We start from the raw sequence: 18,620 nt of genomic DNA, 5'->3' as shown, positions 1-18,620 counted from the left end.
CGAAAAAGCAAACGACAATATTAAATTTTTTTAAGTGTTAAATGTGAATATTCATAAAAAGTGTTGGATGTTGTTGAACACTGTGATTGAAGTAACTCAATTCATACTTCAGTGTAATGTAAAAAAAAGTATTAAATGGGCCATGAGATGACATAAAAATGAGGTTTAATACATTTAAATACAGGTAGGCCTATAGTATTATGAAGGTACAGTATTACAGTACTACTTTTAATAAAATTTGTATTAACCGGGTTTTCGATTAATCGTGATTTCCATCCCCACCTTTATCCTGGATAATCGAGAGTTGAGTGTATATATATATATATATAAAATTGTTCCCTCTGAGTAACAGTAGCAGCTTCATTGGGACCTCTGTTTAAATGTTCTCTAAAAGTATGAACTTAACATAAAACAAATTCCACGACAGTTGAAACATCTAACAGACCCTCTTAATAATTACGATTGCATTTCATTCTTTATAGAAAGCTCACTCCAAAATACTACTGAATTAAACAATTATCTGGCACAACAGACATGTGAAAACTTTGTTGCTTTACTCACTCTCATCTTAAGCATATTGTACTGAATGGTTCGGATAACCACAAGCACCAACAGTCCACCCAACGAGATCTCAGAGATTGAGCGTTCTGTGTACCATGTCACTCCCTTCAAAATCTGCAGAAAAGAGCACACACTATAAATCTATGTTCATCAGAGCCATATGAAATAAAATATGCAAGTATTTCGGTCAGAAAATAACAGATCAAAATTAAGATTGGTACACTCTTCTGGGATGTGACACCACGTACTCTACCAGATTACCAACATTTCAAATGAACCTGCTGCCTTCTGCTACCCTGAAGATGGAGGCAGCAGGTTCCCTAACATGTGAATAACAATCTACCACACTACAGGATGTCACAGCATAGAAGACAATCTTTGTATTCAATGGCATAGAAACCTCAGAGCTCACAGATTGAAGTCATACACAGGATGAAGTTATGAGTACATTAGATTTGAGAAATCAAGTCAGAATATTTTAACTTTCAGTGTTTGACTTAAACAAGCATAAAAAGATGTTCTGTATTGTGTACAAGGTTAAGATTTAGTGCAGTAGCTACTGTGTAGTACAGTGTTCTCAACCTTCTCTTTTATACACATACAAAGCAGCCCACCTCCAACATTTTAAAAAAATGTTTTTAAAGTACCCCAAGCACCTAAATTTTTCAAATATACAGTTTTTTCTACCACTGCAACAAAGCTGTTTAAATAATTTAATCATAACTGGCTTTTTGGAAGAAATTACATGCAGACAATAAACCTGCCATCTTACAAAAATGTTTAATAGCTGAAACTTAAAACAAAAAAATTCAGACATTTCACTTATGTTCATGTTAACCCGCTCCCCCCCCCTCACGCGCACATAACACACACACACACACAAAGACTTCTGCATACCCCTAAAGGTATGCACATAACTGGTATAGCTGACACAAAAAAAATAACTTTAAAAGACAGACACATGTGCTATTGGTAAGTTCCCAAACTAGGTCAAAAAAGAAAAGCTGGTTTAACTTACTCAATTTTGGCTGCCATCACCTTCAAAATAGTCTCCTTGGGAACATATACAACGATCCCAACGTATTTTCCATGCTTCAAAAGCACTGCAGAAGTCATTTTCCTTAATGCTCTCGAGTACTCTTTGCAATTCCATTTGGATGTCAGACACTCTTTCAAAATGTCATCCCTTCAGTGTTTCATTTTCAATTTGGAAACAAAGCAAAATCACAGGGGACTAAGTCCACCAAGTAGGGAGGATGGGGAATGATACCCATGTTGTTAGTCACAAATTCTGTGGTTTTCAGGGACATGTGGGTTGGCACGTTGTTGTGATGAAGGAGCAATACAGGGCATGTTCAAGTTTTCTGTTAAGATCTCCTGGCAAACTCCATAACTGATCTCAACAGTGTCTGCAGGCTCAGGGATTGCTCAGTGATGGTCTTCATGGATGAGTTCTAGAATTTTTTCAACATTTTCTGTTGTTTTGATGGTGCTTGGTTGGTCACTTTGAAAGTTCATAAAATCCACTGTCTAGCTTAAAGAATGCTCTCCAAAAGCCTTACAAAGCACTTCGAGTGTTTCAGTAGCAGATTTACCAAAATTCACACAAAACTTGATGCAGGCACATTGCTCAATTTTGACATCCACCAGAAAAAATGAAACACAAAGTTGAAAAAGCACTCATGTAAAAACAATGCATGTTCACAGTATCCTGTAGTGTGGTAGACTGATGCAATAGGCTTGCGGAAGCGACCTTGGCCTCCTCTATCATCTTCCTTCACCAAGGCAGTTACAACAATAACAGTTCAAGAACTTTCTGACACATGCACAAACTCAGTCTCTCTTTCCATTTTACCTTCTTACAAGAAGTAACTTACTGTTTCATGTACAGTCTTATTGAAGAGGTCATCTTCACTCAGTAATAAGACACATGCACATACATATACCCATTCATGCACACAGACTTAAGTCTCCCTTTCCATGTCACCATTTCATAGGAAGTAACTTACTGTTTCATGTACAGTCTTATTGAAGAGGTCATCTTCACTGAGAATGAGCAGGATGATAAGTGACATGTATATATGATGAGAATTGCTGTCTGGAGCATGGTATAGAGTCTTCAGTATGGGTACTACCTGTAACACAAAAGCCTAAAGTCTATTAAAATGCACTGGTTATTTGTGACCAATAAAATGTGAAACAAATCCCATCAAAACCTAAAAACCAAGACTGAACTCACTTCACCTGCAATTTTTCTTCCTCTTTGAAAATACAGGGTGTGGCAGCATAATTTGCTGATTTGAAGGGTCAATAAAACAAAAGATGTTATAGGTATTGTAATTATTTTTTCTCCATATTCTACAACATTGGAAATTTAAGTTTACTCTGTTTTAAAAATTGTATCCAACAAGTGGCGCCCCCCCATTGGCGATACACTGATTTGCCTGAATTCTGAAGTGTCGGTCGACTCTTTCCAGCATAGCGATGGGTATGTTGGCTATGGCTTGGCAAATATTCTCCTTCAGTTGAGCAAGGGTCCTTGGACGATTGGTGTACACGTGGGATTTCAGATACCCCCATAAGAAATAGTCACAAGGGGCTATATTGGGTGAGCGCACCAGCCAATGAAGATCGCCCCTCAAAGAAATCAGGCGCCCGGGGAAGTGTTCCCGCAAACACGCATTGCAGTTCACGCCGTGTGTGCCGTGGCTCCATCCTGCTGAAACCACACATCCCCAACATCCATTTCGTCAAGACTTGGCAAAAAGAATTCTTCGATCATTTTCACATAGCGAACAGAATTCACTGTAACTGCAACCTCATTCTCTTCAAAAAAGTAGGGACCAATAATCCCTACTCTCGACAGTGCACACCAAATAGTTACACGTTCACAATAAAGGGGCCTCTCATGAAGTTCTCGGGGATTGTTATCACTCCAGTAGCGCATGTTTTGCTTGTTCACGCATCCAGAAAGATGGAAATGAGCCTTGTCACTAAAGAACACAAGCGCATCATCAGGCAAAGTTTCAAGGAACGCTTCACATGCATGTTGCTGAGCAGCAAAATCGCATTCAGTGAGTTCTTGCACCACAGCCAACTTGTAAGGATGAAAGTGGAGGTCATCATGAAGAATTCGCCTCACAGAACAATCAGACATTCCAAGGGCAGCTGCATGCTTGTGTGCCGAGTGCCGAGGAGATCGCAAAAAAGACTGCCTTACCACCTCGATGTTTTGGGGTGATCTGACGGGCCGTTCCCCTGATCTTCTCTTTTCCACACTGCCAGTTCTCCTGAATGTGTTTGCCCACGTAACAATCGATTGCTGACCAGGAACACAAGCTCGGGCGGAAATATTGAAGTGTGCGCGGAATGCTCGCTGCATGGCGACAATCGAGCGACCGTTAGAAAAGTAAGCCTCTACGGCAAACGCACGCTGTTCCTTCGTCCAACACATTCTCGGTACTAAAGTGGAAGGAAGAACAAACTTCCCAACCCATCCGTTCAAATGAGACCATCCGCACCCTCTGATGGCCAAACCTCGCTTCCTGGCGCCAAATTCAAATCAGCAAATTATGCTGCCGCACCCTGTAATGGTTATACTGCCATGGATTAGTCATCAGAATCTTATTTTTAGTGTATGAAATCACTTTCTGTTTGTCATGATACCGAGCTAACAGCAGAACAGCCACTGTCATTCATCAAGAAATAAGGTACTACAAGTTTCAAATATGGTGCAATGAAAAAAAAAAACATATTCTTGAGGTTCTGCCAGGTAGTGTGAGAAACACAGAAGCTGGAAAGTGCCTTTCTGCTTTAAATGTATTAACTATTTGACATTGCATATATCAGATCTCACTTTTTGCCTTATGTTAGGTGTGTAAGAATGTGCACGAAGACTCTCATGGCTTGGCCACATAGAGCGAATGCCAACCAACAGATCAGTTACAAGCCTCTACTCATGGAAATCATTAAGTACAAGACAGACCAGTGGGCAAACCAAATATACTGTCGCGTATCGGGCGTATATCGCGACAAATAACTTCACGTCGTATTTGATATAGCGAATTTTATTTCACATTCGCACTTACAATCACCCAAATTACAGATTTACGATTACTGCTATCTGCAGTATCACAATNGCTCGGCTTGGCGCAACATGTCACAATACGATGGGAGGAAGATGTTAAAGCTGACATTAAGAAGATGAAGGTACCAAACCAGAAGATAACAGTCCAGGACAGGTCAAAGTGGAAAGGTGTGGTTGAAGTGAAGTGAAGTAAAGCTATCCCTGTACCAGGCCATGACGGCCCGTAAGGTTGAGACGTTGAGAGTCCCACATTAGCTAGACAATCGGCTCAAAGATGGCGGTAAGGTTGTCAGCCTAACACACCGACCGCGCTTTACTCCCCAGGAAAATTATTTAATTAATTCCTGGTACTCATTTCTGTTAGAGGCTGAGTGAACCCCAGGGCCATAGTGTGGCTGGAAGGATTAGGTCAATTTAAAAAAATCCAATGACCTCATCAGGACTTGAACCCGTGACCTTCCAGCTTGTAGCATAGCCCTTCAACCAACTACGCTACCACGTGCCCCCCAAGGTGTGGCTGAGAAGACCAAAACTCTATGCGGGTTGTAGCATCAAAATAGAAGATTACGTGTGTAAGTATGCATCTTCTTAAGTGCTCATTTGCTACCAATTTACTTTACCAGGACTTGCTTCAAGGAACCTGAAATAGCACCAATATTTAAGTTCCTAAAATCTTACCAACATTTCTATGTCTGAGCGGGCCATGATATATGTCTTTACATGCCGGTTGCGGTGAACTAGGAGGTAGAGAAGCAGAGTGGTCTCATCGGAGCTTGGTATATGACATAACGTTGCATATAAGCGGCTCAGGTCCAGTTTGAAGGTTGCAGCTGCCCTCGTTGGTGTTGCTTCACTGCATGGATCTGAAGGAGAATGGTGCATGTAATGTATCTTTAAGGCTTTTAATAAAGCTTAGAAATCAACATATGTCAACGTGATTTAACTTTTACATTACTTTATTACTATACAGAGTGTTTCACGACTTTAGGACATAACTGCAGGAGGTGATTTCCTAGGTCTTTCTGATCAAAAAAGTTCATATAAACATGTGTCCAATTTTGGACGGTTATGGAGTTATAACCATTTTGCCACTGAAGACGCCGTTCGGATTGTTAATTGGTTTATTTAACAACCTACAAGTCTTGGCTACAATTAATTACAACACTGTCACAGGTTTACACACTTTACAAACCCTACACACTATTCTGTCCACTCTGTCCTCAGTAGTCTACACGTATTCACAGTACGGTACGGGAGCTATTCCAGTGTCACTGTGTCACACGCTCCCAATTACTTCTCCTGTGAGCCAAGCATCTGCTTCTCACGCTATCACTTCTAATCACACGTTCCGGTATTCTTCTTTCCACTACAACTGAACTCGGTGACTGTTCCATCCGCACTGTGTCACTCCTGCTCACACACTGACTGCTGACTGCTGACTCCCTGGCTAACTCGTAACTCACTGTTGAATAGGTTCGCTGTTCCTTATTTAGCCCCGTTATGGACAACACAGAAAACAGTTATGTAATAGGCACCGCTGTTGTGTAACGTCGTGTTTACTGACTGCCTAGGAACAGTCGTTGCACAGACTCCCCACTGTGCTTACAAAGGCATTGCTGGGCAGTGCTGTCAGGTGTTGTTTACAGCTATGTAGCAACTGCAGCGTCCCGTGTTAAGTCACCGTGGGGAAAGGGGTGTCTACCGAGTGTTATACACTGATGGACGGAGTGGGGGTATGTGACATCACTCGCGAGATCACAGAGTTCACGCGACCCCCACCTCCTGCTGCGCCATCCACGTCACAGTATGAATGTAAAGTTAACTTCGTGAAATTACCTTTAATTTGAATTTATTGGGGCTTAAAGCCGATTTTCGAAAATACCACCGCCGGCCGCAACACAGGCTGCCGCTCAGTTGTGAACCACACGGGTAGCACGCAGCAGCTTCAGCTGGCTGTTTCTTATGTGGTCAGCGGCATCCAGAATGCGACTGAGCAAAGCATTTCGCGTTGCCACCTTCACATTGTAAACCAGTTCTTTCACCCATCCCCGCACACAATAATCCAGTGGGCTTAAGTCTGGAGACCTGGCTGGTCAATGGTGGGGACTGCAACATCTGATCCATCAGCCAGGGAAACAATAGTTCAGGAAATTTATAACTCCACGTGAAGAATGAGGAGGAGCCCCATCGTGTTGGAAATACATATGACTTCATTTATCCAAAGGCACATCCTCCAAAAGTTGGGGCAATTCCTCCTGTAGAAATCTGAGGTACGCCTCTCCTGTAAGACGACCTTTCAAGATGAAAGGACCTATCAGCTGATCGTCCAGAACTGCACACCACACATTGACACTGAAACGCTGTTGAAAGTTGCTTTCAACACTGGCATGGGGATTCTCAGCTCCCCACAAATGAGAATTGTGTATTATTGACACCATCGTGATTAAATTGTGTACTCGTACGTGGACTGCGGTGTACCATACGAACAATGCCTTCTTCATTGATGCCTTCATTAACACCACGCTCGGCTGCAATACAGATGCCGGGAAGTCTACCGGTATCTTGCAATGCCTGGTAAACTCCAGTAAACACTCTCTGGTTTGGTATTCTATGATTCGGAAACCGCTGCTGATATTCAGCTATGGAAAGAACTGAGTTACCGCCACAAAACCCATACACATAAATCATATCTGCATATTCCTAAAATGAAAATGTAAATGGCATCATGAACATAATAGATGCACTGAGATGAGAACTGTTCTAAACACCAGTAGCCGCCACACTAGTCATGGCCTTACATACCAACCCACCATGCCTTAGGTACCTCTAAAGTGTCGAGATAACAAGAATGCTCTGTCTGTAGCCGGCTAAAAATAATGACCTGCAAGATGATAGATGCGATTCACACAAGGGCATGTATGGGAATGAAAAAAACGGTCATAACTCCGTATCCGTCTAAAATCAGACACATGTCTATATGAACTTTTTTGATCGCAAAGACCTAGGAAATCACCTCCTGCAGTTATGCCCTAAAGTCGTGAAACACCCTGTATACTGTACATACTGAGGTCACTGGATTTTTTTAATTGACCTAATCCTTCCAGCCGCACTACAGCCTTGGGGTCGACTCAGCCTCTAACATAAATGAGTACCAGGAATATTCTTTGAATATTCTTGGGAGTAAAGGCATCTGGCGTATAGGGCTGACAACCTTGCCGCCATCTATGAGCCGATTTTCTAGAAATTGTGGGAACCTCAACATCTCACAATCCTATGGGCCTCCACGGCATGTTACGGGGATACCTTTACTTTACTTTACTTTTACTTACTTTATACTGTACATACATTGCAGCTAACCTACTGATCACTCTCAGATTAAGAGCATTACTTCAGCATGAATGATACAGAAATAACTAAAAATATGAACACCTAGACAATTCAATGAACTCTGTCCAGATTATAAATATTACAATCCTGTGGCTGACAAAGAGACCTGATAAAGAATACATGCATTTTATTGAACACTCCTAGATGACAAGCATATCAGAAATCCATATTGGAGTCTACTTTTTATGGCGGTAGTGGTGCTGACCCGTTTGAAAAAGTTTTATGATTTTTTGTTATAAATTCTGAGGGAACTGCAAGCAGGTGAAAATAAAAATATTCATGTTGGGATAAATACTTCAGAAATTTAAAACCAACCTCCTGTTAGGCTGCAGTCTAATGTTACTGGTTAATGTGCTCTTTAAACATGATCTTAATGCTTCACCATAACTAAATATGAACTCCATGTTTATAAACATTCACCAATCGAGTTTCTGTCTTAATGCATTAAAAAATTTAATTCCCCTTCTCCTCTATGAAGCATGCTGTATGAGTTTCATCACACAATATCTTTCCCAACACAGTGATTTCAAATTGAAACCTTTCTATTTTCCAAATTTCCATTTTTATGGTTTTGCTTATCTCACTGATCTTGATGCTTTTGTTGTTATACTAGTGTAGCAGTAAGGTAAGGTAAAACGTAAAGCTATCCCTGTAACATGCCATGAAAACCCATAGGGTTATGAGACGCTGAGGGGCCCAAAGCATCTAGACAATCAGCTCACAGATGGCAGTAAGGTTCTCAGCCTTATGCACCAGCCGTCCTTTAGCCCCAGGAAGAATCCAGTTACTCATTTCTGTTAGAGGCTGAGTCAAGCCCAGGGCCATAGTGCAGCTGGAATGATTAGGTCAATCGAAGAAATCCACCTCAACGGGACTCAAACCAACAACCTTCCGGCGTGTAGCATAGTCCCCCAACCATCTATTAGTAACTCTTGTTAAGAATTCAGTGGGTAGACTCGCAATTTATTATCTAAGCTTTGACACTATTAACTTCCCCTGCTTTCTCCTGTATTCTTCTCTTGTTCTACACATTACTGAATGATGTCAAGGCCAATGTCAATGCCATCTCATACCAAGAACATGTACATATAGTCAGTTATACAGTTTCTCCTTTATATATGTGGTTCTAACCAAAAGTTCCCAAAATATATTAATAAAAACTATTGTCTTACCTGGATCTTATTCTATACCATCACCTTCAAAGTAGTCCCCTTGGGAGCGCATACACCGATCCCAGCGTTTCTGCCACTTTTCAAATGAATCCTGGAAGTCTTTCTTTGTTAGTGTTTAGTACCGTCTGCATTTCCGCTTTAATTTCCTCAGCTGTATCAAATCTTCGCCCCTTCAACTTGATTTTCATCTTGGCGAAGAGAAAGAAGTCGCATGGAGCTAAGTCTGGCAAGTACGGTGGGTGGGGAACAACTGCCAACTTGTTTTTAGCTGAAAATTCCTGCACAATCTAAGCCATATGCGGTCGTGCACTGTCATGGTGGAGTACCCACTCATTCATGTGCCACTTCTCTGGACGTTTTCTCCTCATGTCCTCCCTCAAACGCCTTAGAACATCGCGACAGAACTCTTTATTGACTGTCTGACCAGGAGGGACGAACTCCTTATGAACACTCCCGTCAATATCAAAAAAACAGATCAACATGGACTTAACCTTTAAGAGACTAATGTCACCATACGGCATCATTTAAAGTACAGCCGAGTGGTCATGCGTCACCGTATGGGTACCCACAGTCCACGCGTGCACACAGTGTTTTAAAATCTTATTTTAAGATAGAAATTCTTGTTCCTCTTACATTATTTTTGGACACCAGCTTTATAAGTAGACTGTCTTCCCTCCTGCATCATCTAACTGAATGTTGCATGTCACTGAATGCAGAGTCCAACGTCGCAATTCATGCACTTTGTCCGTAATTAACTCTGTTTTCCACGCGAAGCGCACACACACAATGTTAGTCTCATATTAGCAGGAAGTAAGCCAGTGATGGCGAGTGGACTCCTCTATTCATAATGCTTATAAAACATCCCAATTTCAACTATGCACCATGGCCCCTTTTCGCATTGTAGCAGTCGAAATAGAGAAGCCGCTCGTAAATCAAACCATTCAGAATGCAGTACATAAGACTGAAAGCACGTAGAAGAAAGGGGCCATGTGCAGGGTTTTCTACATTATTTTTGGACACCAGCTTTATAAGTAGACTGTCTTCCCTCCTGCAGCACTAACTGAACTTTTCATGTAACTGAATGCAGAGTCCGACATCGCAATTCATGCACTTTGTCCGTATGTAACTCTGTTTTCCACGCGAAGCGCACAAAGCAACATCTGTCTCGTATTAGCAGGAAGTCAGCCAATGTTGCTGATTTGCCTTCTCTAATCATAACGCTTATAAAACATCGCAATTTCAACTATCCACCATGGCCCCATTTCGCATGGAAAAAGGCGAAGTTAATAGGCAGCTGATAAATGTCACCAATTTAGAATGTGGTACATAAGACTGAAAGTACGTAGAACAAGGGGCCAAGTGCGGGCCTTTCTAAGAAGCTTAACAGTACTTCTTGTGTGGCAGATACGTGTATACACAGAGAGCCTCTGAGGGACGTGACCTCACTCCTGTATATACAGAAAGGTTGGGAGTGCTATATAAGCATAAACATTTCTTCCCCTTTGGCTAAGATAGCGCAGTATGAGTATGAATGATGTCACCAGCAGGCATTTATACTGCAGAAACGTTTTGTGCAGAAACTGAATGCATATTTGTGGACAGACGCTTAAAATTGGGAAAAAAAAATTTTGGAATCAGTGTAACAATTTTTACAGATTCTAAAACCTGTAAATTATAATATCTGATTCTATATTCTTTCTAGATAAAAGCAGCGTTTATTTCGTTCGTTTATCACAAAAATTGTAGAAATCACAGCATTTTGAGTAACATGATTACAATTTTTATTACCCTACAATGGCGGGCATTTAAATTAATTCCGTCCCACTGCCACTTACCGGAATTTAAATGGCCTATCCGATAAAGGTTAATGTTGCTCTTGACTTGTCGAGCTTTTTTTGGTCAAGGTGAAGAAGGGCTCTTCCATTGCGATGATTGCCGCTTACTTTCAGGGTCGTACCCATAAACCCAACTTTTGTCACCAGTGACAACCTTCAAAAGAAAGTTTGGATCACCTTGAAGCTGTTGTTGAAGATCCCAGCATACTTCCAAGCAATGCTGCTTCTGTTCATTTTGCAGCAATTGTGGCACAAACTTCACCGCAACCCTCATGTTCAGTTCTGAACCGTTGACATGTACCATAACTTAGTCCCAAGGTGTTACAGAGGTCTTGGATGGTCAGTCTACGATCCTGCAGAATCAGGTCCCTAACTTTCGTGACATTTTCTGGTGGGGTACCAGTTGACAGCAGTCCCAAACGATCATCATCAGTCAATGTTCGGCCATTTTTAAAATGCTTATACCAGTTGTAAGTTTGTGTCTGGCCTAAACTGTTGTCACCAAAAGATTGCTTCAACATTTGGTGCGTTTCTGCAGCAATTTTCCCAACTTTCAAATAAAACTTTATATAGACACACTGCTCTTTCAGGTCAGACATCGCAAAACCGTAAACTCACGGAAACAGAATAATGGAAATACGTTCACCAACAATAAACCCAACCACTCAACTCGATATAATCCTAACCATTCGCATGCAAAATTCATATTTCGGGAACTTTTGGACAGCACCACGTATTATACTACACTTCACATACTTCTTTACTCTTGGAGCTCAGCCCTTCTGGAGGAGCTGCCAATTCTGCAACTACTCAAGAATTTTCCAGCATTTTATGGAACCTGAAGGTTCATTACCATATTCATAAGAGCCCTCACTGGTCCCTATCCTGAGCCACATTAATCCAATCCATATCATCCCATCCTATCTCTCTAAGATCTATTTTAATATTGTCCACCCACCTACACCTTGGTCTTCCCAGTAGTCTCTTTCCTTCTGGCTTCCACACCAATATCCTATATGCATTCGTCTCCCCCATTTGTGCTACACGCCCTGCCCACCTCATCCTCCTTGACTTGATCATTCTAATTATACTTGGAGAAGAGTACAAGTGATGAAGCTCCTCACTGTGCAGTTTTCTCCAACCTCTTGTCACTTCATCTCTCTTTGGTCCAAATATTCTCAACACCCTCAGTCTATATTCCTCCCTTAATGTCAGAGACCAAGTTTCACACCCATACAGAGCCACTGACATATTTAAAGTTATATTCTAATTTTTATGTTTTTGGACAGCAGATGAGAAGACAAAAAAAAGGTACTGGACTGAATGGTAGGAAGCATTACCCGAGTTCAATCTCCTCTTAATTTCCTCCTGAATCAGGTTTCAATCTGTTATCGTTGTTCCCAAATATCCGAACTGTGTCACATTTTCAAAACATCTGTTTCCTATCTTTTATGTTATGAATTTGCCCTGCATTTTGATGATGAGACAGCAACATATACTTAGTTTTCTCTGTGTTTACTTCTAGACTAACTTTTTTACTTGCATCAATTAAAGTTTATATGGATTTCTTTATGGTATCTACATTATCACCCAGTAGATTCACATCATTGGCATAGGACAACAGCTGATGTGTCCCGTTTAATTCCAGTCCCACCTGGTTTCCCTGGACCTTCCTAATGGCATATTCTAAAGCAAAGTTGAAAAGGAGTGGCGATAAAGCATCTCCTTGTTTTAGACCATTCTGGATAGGAAATTGATCAGACAAATGTTTACCTATATGGACTTTACTATAGATTTCGTTTAAATAGATTTTAATTATCCTTCATCGAACCATGGCTTATGCTTCTTCGGTTCACAATAACCTAGACTCTCTTTGGCAGACATTTTTATATTCTCTCTAATAGTTTCCCAAGTTTTATTAACACCCATCTCAGTTTCCTAGTTTTCCAAAGCCATGAACCTATTTGACATTTCAACATGATACTGCTCTTTACCCTCTACCTCATTTAATTTCTTGAGATTGAACCTCTCCATATGAACTCTGTGCATTGTTTGTTTGCTCATTGCCATTCTTTCCTTAACCTTTGCCACCTCCAGGTAGTGGTCAATATCACAATCTGCTGCCTTGAATGATCAGACATCAAGTATACTTGAGTGCCATCTCCTATCTTTTAAAATTATGGTTTATTTGACTGTGTATCTTCCCATCTGGCGATGACCAAGTAAATTTATGGATGTTATGATGTACTTTTAACAGTAAGATTTTTTGATGTGGCAAAATTTACTACTCTAACTCCATTATCATTACTAATTTAAAGCAAACTCTCATTCCCAGTTGTTGGTTTGAAAATGTCTTCCCTCCCTACTTTGGCATTGAAATCTCCTAACAAAATTTTCATATGGTACTTCGGGAATTTATCAAATACATGTTCTAGTTAAGTTTTGAGGTTTTCACGGCGATGACAATGAAGAAAGTTGTCTTCTGGGTTTAGGCACCGTGTATTCTTCGTTTTGGCCGACGTTTCGGAGGAACGTAGCGCCTCCATCTTCAGAGCAGTTGAATAGCTGCGGAGAGTAGTAGCCAGCTACTGCTCTCCGCAGCTATTCAACTACGTTCCTCCGAAACGTCGGCCAAAACGAAGAATACACGGTGCCTAAACCCAGAAGACAACTTTCTACATGTTCTAGTTCTTCACAGAACTTGTCCTTTATGTCATCAATTTTATCTTCTGTTGGGGCGTGAATATTCATAACAATGATATCACACCAGTGACCTTTTAGTATTATATATGATATCCTATCACTAACAAACTCTACCCTCTTAACTGTTGATAGGATTCTGTTATGTACGAAAAAGCCTGTACCTAATTCAAGATTTTCATTCCCCTTTCCACAGAAAAATGTATATTCTTCTGCTGGTGCAATGCCACCTCCGTCCCATCTGACCTCCTGTACTCCCGCTAAATCTAACTTATATTTTAAGATTTCTTCTGCTACTGCCCTGAGCAAACCTGCCCTATACATGCTTCTGACATTCCACATTCTGAATCTCATGTCCATTATCCGTCCAGGTCCGAGGCTTTGTGTTCATTTTCATAACATAATAATAATTTACAGTGAGGAGTTATTACCCCCATGCCCAATCCCCAAGCTGGAGGACCACCCCTTGTCGGCTGTCCGCGACTGCTTATTCAATATATTCACAGCTTCCTTCCAAAATTGGAGGGCGTCTCCTCCATCCACAACCTGAGGAGGCGCCATGCCATGGTGACAAGGGACCCACCTAACTTGGTACACTTCACATACCCCACATAAAATATTATCAGTACACACCAAATATACATGACAGACTGAAATATTGATGTTCATGAAGTGTGGTAATGCTCAACAATTTGAAAATTTGTTGCTATGACAAACCAAAATTGTTTAATCTGAGAGCTTTCACCTCACCATTAAATTCCATACCTAGTGAATTGGAACATGAGAAGAGTGCTTGTCGATATGGGTTGTGGAGGGTCTTGTCAACTGTGCAGTGGTTCACTAGCACAAGTACCAACAGCAAGGCCTGGTTTGCCAGTGGAAAATCTGACACTTCACTAGGCTTCGCCACAGTCACACCATCAGATGGCACTTGAGATGTTGCTCCACGACTCATCCCAAATGTCAGTATGTTCCATAGTTCCGCTGCAAACAATATCATATCACAATTTTGGACTAATATAGTACAAGCAGTTCTCTGAAGTCTTGTCTACAGACCTCATGCACTGGGTTTGAGGATGTGAGAATTGCACATAATCAAGTGTGTGTATGTGTGTGTACATGCACTAATATGCATCGGTGTTGAAAGTTGTGTGCATCTCAATACAATTCAGATTTCAAATTCCATTACTTATCATAGTCTAATTAAACAAAACTGTATATAGACAACAATGAGGGCTGATGAAGAGGTCAGCTGCAAAATTCTAAACTTAAAAGAAGAAAACTGGTATGTTAAAACAAGAAAACAGTATGTTAGGCTGTAACAGAGGTCCTAAACACAATTAAAATGAAACAAAATGATCACACAGACTTGTAAGCCCTATGAAAAGGTAAAGGTATCCCTGTAACAGGCCATGGAGGCCCATAGGGTTGTGAGAGGTTGAGGCTGCCACATTTACTAGACAATCGGCTCTCAGATGGCGGTGAGGTTGTCAGCCTTACACGCCAGCCACCCTTTACCCCCAGGAATAATCCTGGTACTCATTTCTGTTAGAGGCTGAGTCGACCCCAGGGCCACAGTGCAGCTGGAAAGATTAGGTAAATTGAGAAAAAATCCACCTCATTGGGATTTGATCCCACGACAAGACTCCATAATGACAAATTAAGGGCATGGAAGAGATTAGTCATGTCCTATTTATGCATTTGTTGGAGGACTGAGGACACCACGAAAACCTGAACCAGAAGAGCATGTCTCCAGGCCAATAACTGAATTAAGGAACCCTCATGCAAGAAATTATGTTACATATACAGGAACAAACCAAATATTTAAACCACCTATCACATTAGGAGTGCTATTTATTCCACTGATTCTGATGGCAAAAATAACAGATGGTATGTGGGTCTCTGCACTGTGCTGCAGTGCTTCCCACAGTGAAAAGTTTCAGGACTACAGGGATGGCCACATGGTGATTCTAACATTTTTTAAATGCGTGAAACTGTAGGATCAAAGAGATTTCAAAGAGTAAAGTTAACACACATTAGTACATGTATCTGAACACTATCACAGGCATAAATTGCATACAATACACTCCACATAATTATTCATGCTAGTGTCAAGATTAAAGTACTTTGGAATAAATATATAGAAGAGGGAATAAACACAAAATTCCTTGGCTTGCAAATTGATAATCATTTAAACTGGAAGAACCATACTGATCAGTTGATTCCAAAGCTAAGTAGAGCATGTTATGCAGTTAGATTCATGTTACATAGCAGTAACATTGACACTCTCAAATCAATCTATCTATTTTGCTTACTTTCACTCTTTAAGGAAGTATGGAATAATTTTCTGGGGTAATTCATCTGACAGTAAAAACATATTTACATTGCAAAAGAAAATTGTTAGAATCATGATGGGTGTCAAATCCCATAATTCCTATAGAGATCTATGTGGTTCAATCCAAAAGTTCCCGAAATATATTAATAAAAACTACTACATCTTACCTAGATCTTATTCTGCACCATCACCTTCAAAGTAGTCCCCTTGGGAGTGCATACACCGATCCCAGAGTTTCTGCCACTTTTCAAATGCATCCTGGAAGTCTTTCTTTGTTAGGGTGTTTAGTACCATCTGCGTTTCCGCTTGAATTTCCTCAACTGTATCAAATCTTCGCCCCTTCAACTTGATTTTCATCTTGGGGAAGAGAAAGAAGTCGCATGGAGCTAACTCTGGTGAGTATGGTGGGTGGGGAACAACTGCCATCTTGTTTTTAGCCAAAAATTCCTGCACAATGTAAGCCGTATGCAGTCCTGCGTTGTCATGGTGGAGTACCCAGTCGTTCGTGCGCCACTTCTCTGGACGTTTTCTCCTCATGTCCTCCCTCAAACGCCTTAGAACTCTTTATTGACTGTCTGAACAGGAGGGACAAACTCCTTGTGAACAATCCCGTCAATATAAAAAAAAAACAGATCAACATGGACTTAATGTTGCTCTTGACTTGTCGAGCTTTTTTTTTGGCCGAGGTGAAGAAGGGCTTTTCCATTGCGATGTTCGCTGCTTGCTTTCAGGGTCATAGCCATAAATCCAACTTTCGTCACTAATGACAACCTTCGAAAGAAAGTTTGGATCCTCTTGAAGCTGTTGCTGAAGTTCCCTGCAGACTTCCAAGCGATGCTGCTTCTCTTCATTTTGCAGCAGTCGTGGCACAAACTTCGCCGCACTCCTCCTCATGTTCAGTTCCTCTGACAAAATTCGTTTACATGTACCATAACTTAGTCCCAAGGTGTTACAGGGGTCTTGAATGGTCAGTCTACGATCTTGCAGAATCAGATCCCTAACTTTCGCGACATTTTCTGGTGTTTTGCCCATTGACAGCCGTCCCGAACGATCGTCATCATCAGTCAATGTTCGGCCATTTTTAAAACACTTATACCAGTTGTAAGTTTGTGTCTGGCCTAAACTGTTTTCACCAAAAGCTTGCTTCAACATTTGGTGCATTTCTGCAGCGGTTTTCCCAAGTTTGAAGCAAAACTTTATACAAACACGCTGCTCTCTCAGGTCAGCCATCGCAAAACCGCACACTCACGGAAACACAACAATGGAAATACGTTCACCAACAATAAACCCAACCACTCAACTCGACACCACTTGCCACACTGATTCAAGAAGGATGTGTGAGGATACACCTAGCAGTATTTCGACGTACTCATAACCATTTGCGCGCAAAATTCAAATTTTCGGTACCTTTTGGATTGCCCCACGTATTTAAGTGACTACAGATCTTAACTTCATTACAAATGACGAAGAACATTTTCAGACGAATGCCGATGTACACAGTGTTAACACAAGACACAAACACTGCCTTCATAAACCAATTCCTAACCTCTCATGCTTTCAGAAAAGCTCATATTATGCTGGGATCAACATTTTTAATAACCTGCCATCTGATCTCAAAGGTCTTATGAATGAAAATATCACTGAAACAATACTTAAATACACATTCATTCTACTCTGGTGATGAATACCTACTGTCTAGAAAATAACTTGTGTATCTTTAAACAGCCTTGTGTGTAGTCACTGTGTATTCTTAGTTTCTCCTGTGTGAGAACTCCATTGGGACTGTACATACGCTTTGTATTTATATTACATAGTCCACATCCTACAGTCATTTTGACTAACTTTGGATCCATGGAATGCAATGCAATGCAATGCAATGTAATGTAATATGGTGCTACGTAGAGTGGTAGATGGATACCAAAACCTTCCCCTTACACCGAGAAGAAGAGGTGTCAGAATCATCCAAAACACAGGTACCCATCTACCAAACTACACGGTGACACATCCAAGAAAACTGCAATCTTACTACTCACTATGGAAAGAACCTCAAATTCTACCTTATTTCTCAAGGTGTCTAGAATCAAACCCACTCAATGGGTAAGGATAACGGCTGGAGGAAAATTTTCAGTTTTACGAACTCAATATTAAGTGAAGAAAGCAGTCTTCTGGGATGTGGCACCATGTAGATGTGGGGTTAACCGTCGTTTCGGATGACCGTATCGCCTCCATCTTCAGGGTAGAAGGAAAAATAAGAAAATCCGCAAGTAAAGAGACAGTGAGAACCGGTGCAAGCATAATAATGTTGGAAATAAACTCAGCTATGTGAGAGCAGGGAAGGAAGAGGACAGGTCTACATGGGAAATCAGTGGAGAGGGAGAGGATCCGGGACAGGAGCAAGGTTAGAGCAGGTATAGGATATTGTGTCGGGGGAGAAAGGCAAGGTTAATGGGAGGGCATTAATCCTTAAGCTGGAGGGGGGTTGCTACGTGAGTTGGTCATGAACTGTGTGGCCTTGTGGATCTGGCGTCATGTCATGGGGGGGG

General features: G+C 41.1%; 1 protein-coding gene across 4 annotated transcripts in view; it reads right to left on the bottom strand.

Moving 5' to 3' along the window:
* The window catches only part of LOC111867712 (dymeclin), a 48,887-nt gene that overhangs the window by 15,338 nt on the left and 14,929 nt on the right, over positions 1-18,620 (bottom strand). For all 4 annotated transcript variants that reach the window (XM_023857783.2, XM_023857782.1, XM_023857781.2 and 1 more), the window contains 4 exons: positions 14,508-14,726; positions 5,327-5,511; positions 2,571-2,696; positions 562-675 (listed from right to left, as the gene is read on the bottom strand). In XM_023857783.2, the coding sequence (XP_023713551.1) occupies positions 562-675; positions 2,571-2,696; positions 5,327-5,511; positions 14,508-14,726 (644 nt within the window). The remainder of the gene's footprint in view (positions 1-561; positions 676-2,570; positions 2,697-5,326; positions 5,512-14,507; positions 14,727-18,620) is intronic.

The sequence above is a fragment of the Cryptotermes secundus genome, unplaced genomic scaffold (genome assembly GCF_002891405.2).
Source record: "Cryptotermes secundus unplaced genomic scaffold, Csec_1.0 scaffold1388, whole genome shotgun sequence".
NCBI classification, from domain to species: domain Eukaryota; kingdom Metazoa; phylum Arthropoda; class Insecta; order Blattodea; family Kalotermitidae; genus Cryptotermes; species Cryptotermes secundus.
Note: the sequence above shows the minus strand (reverse complement) of the source record. Positions and strands in the feature narration are given on the sequence as shown.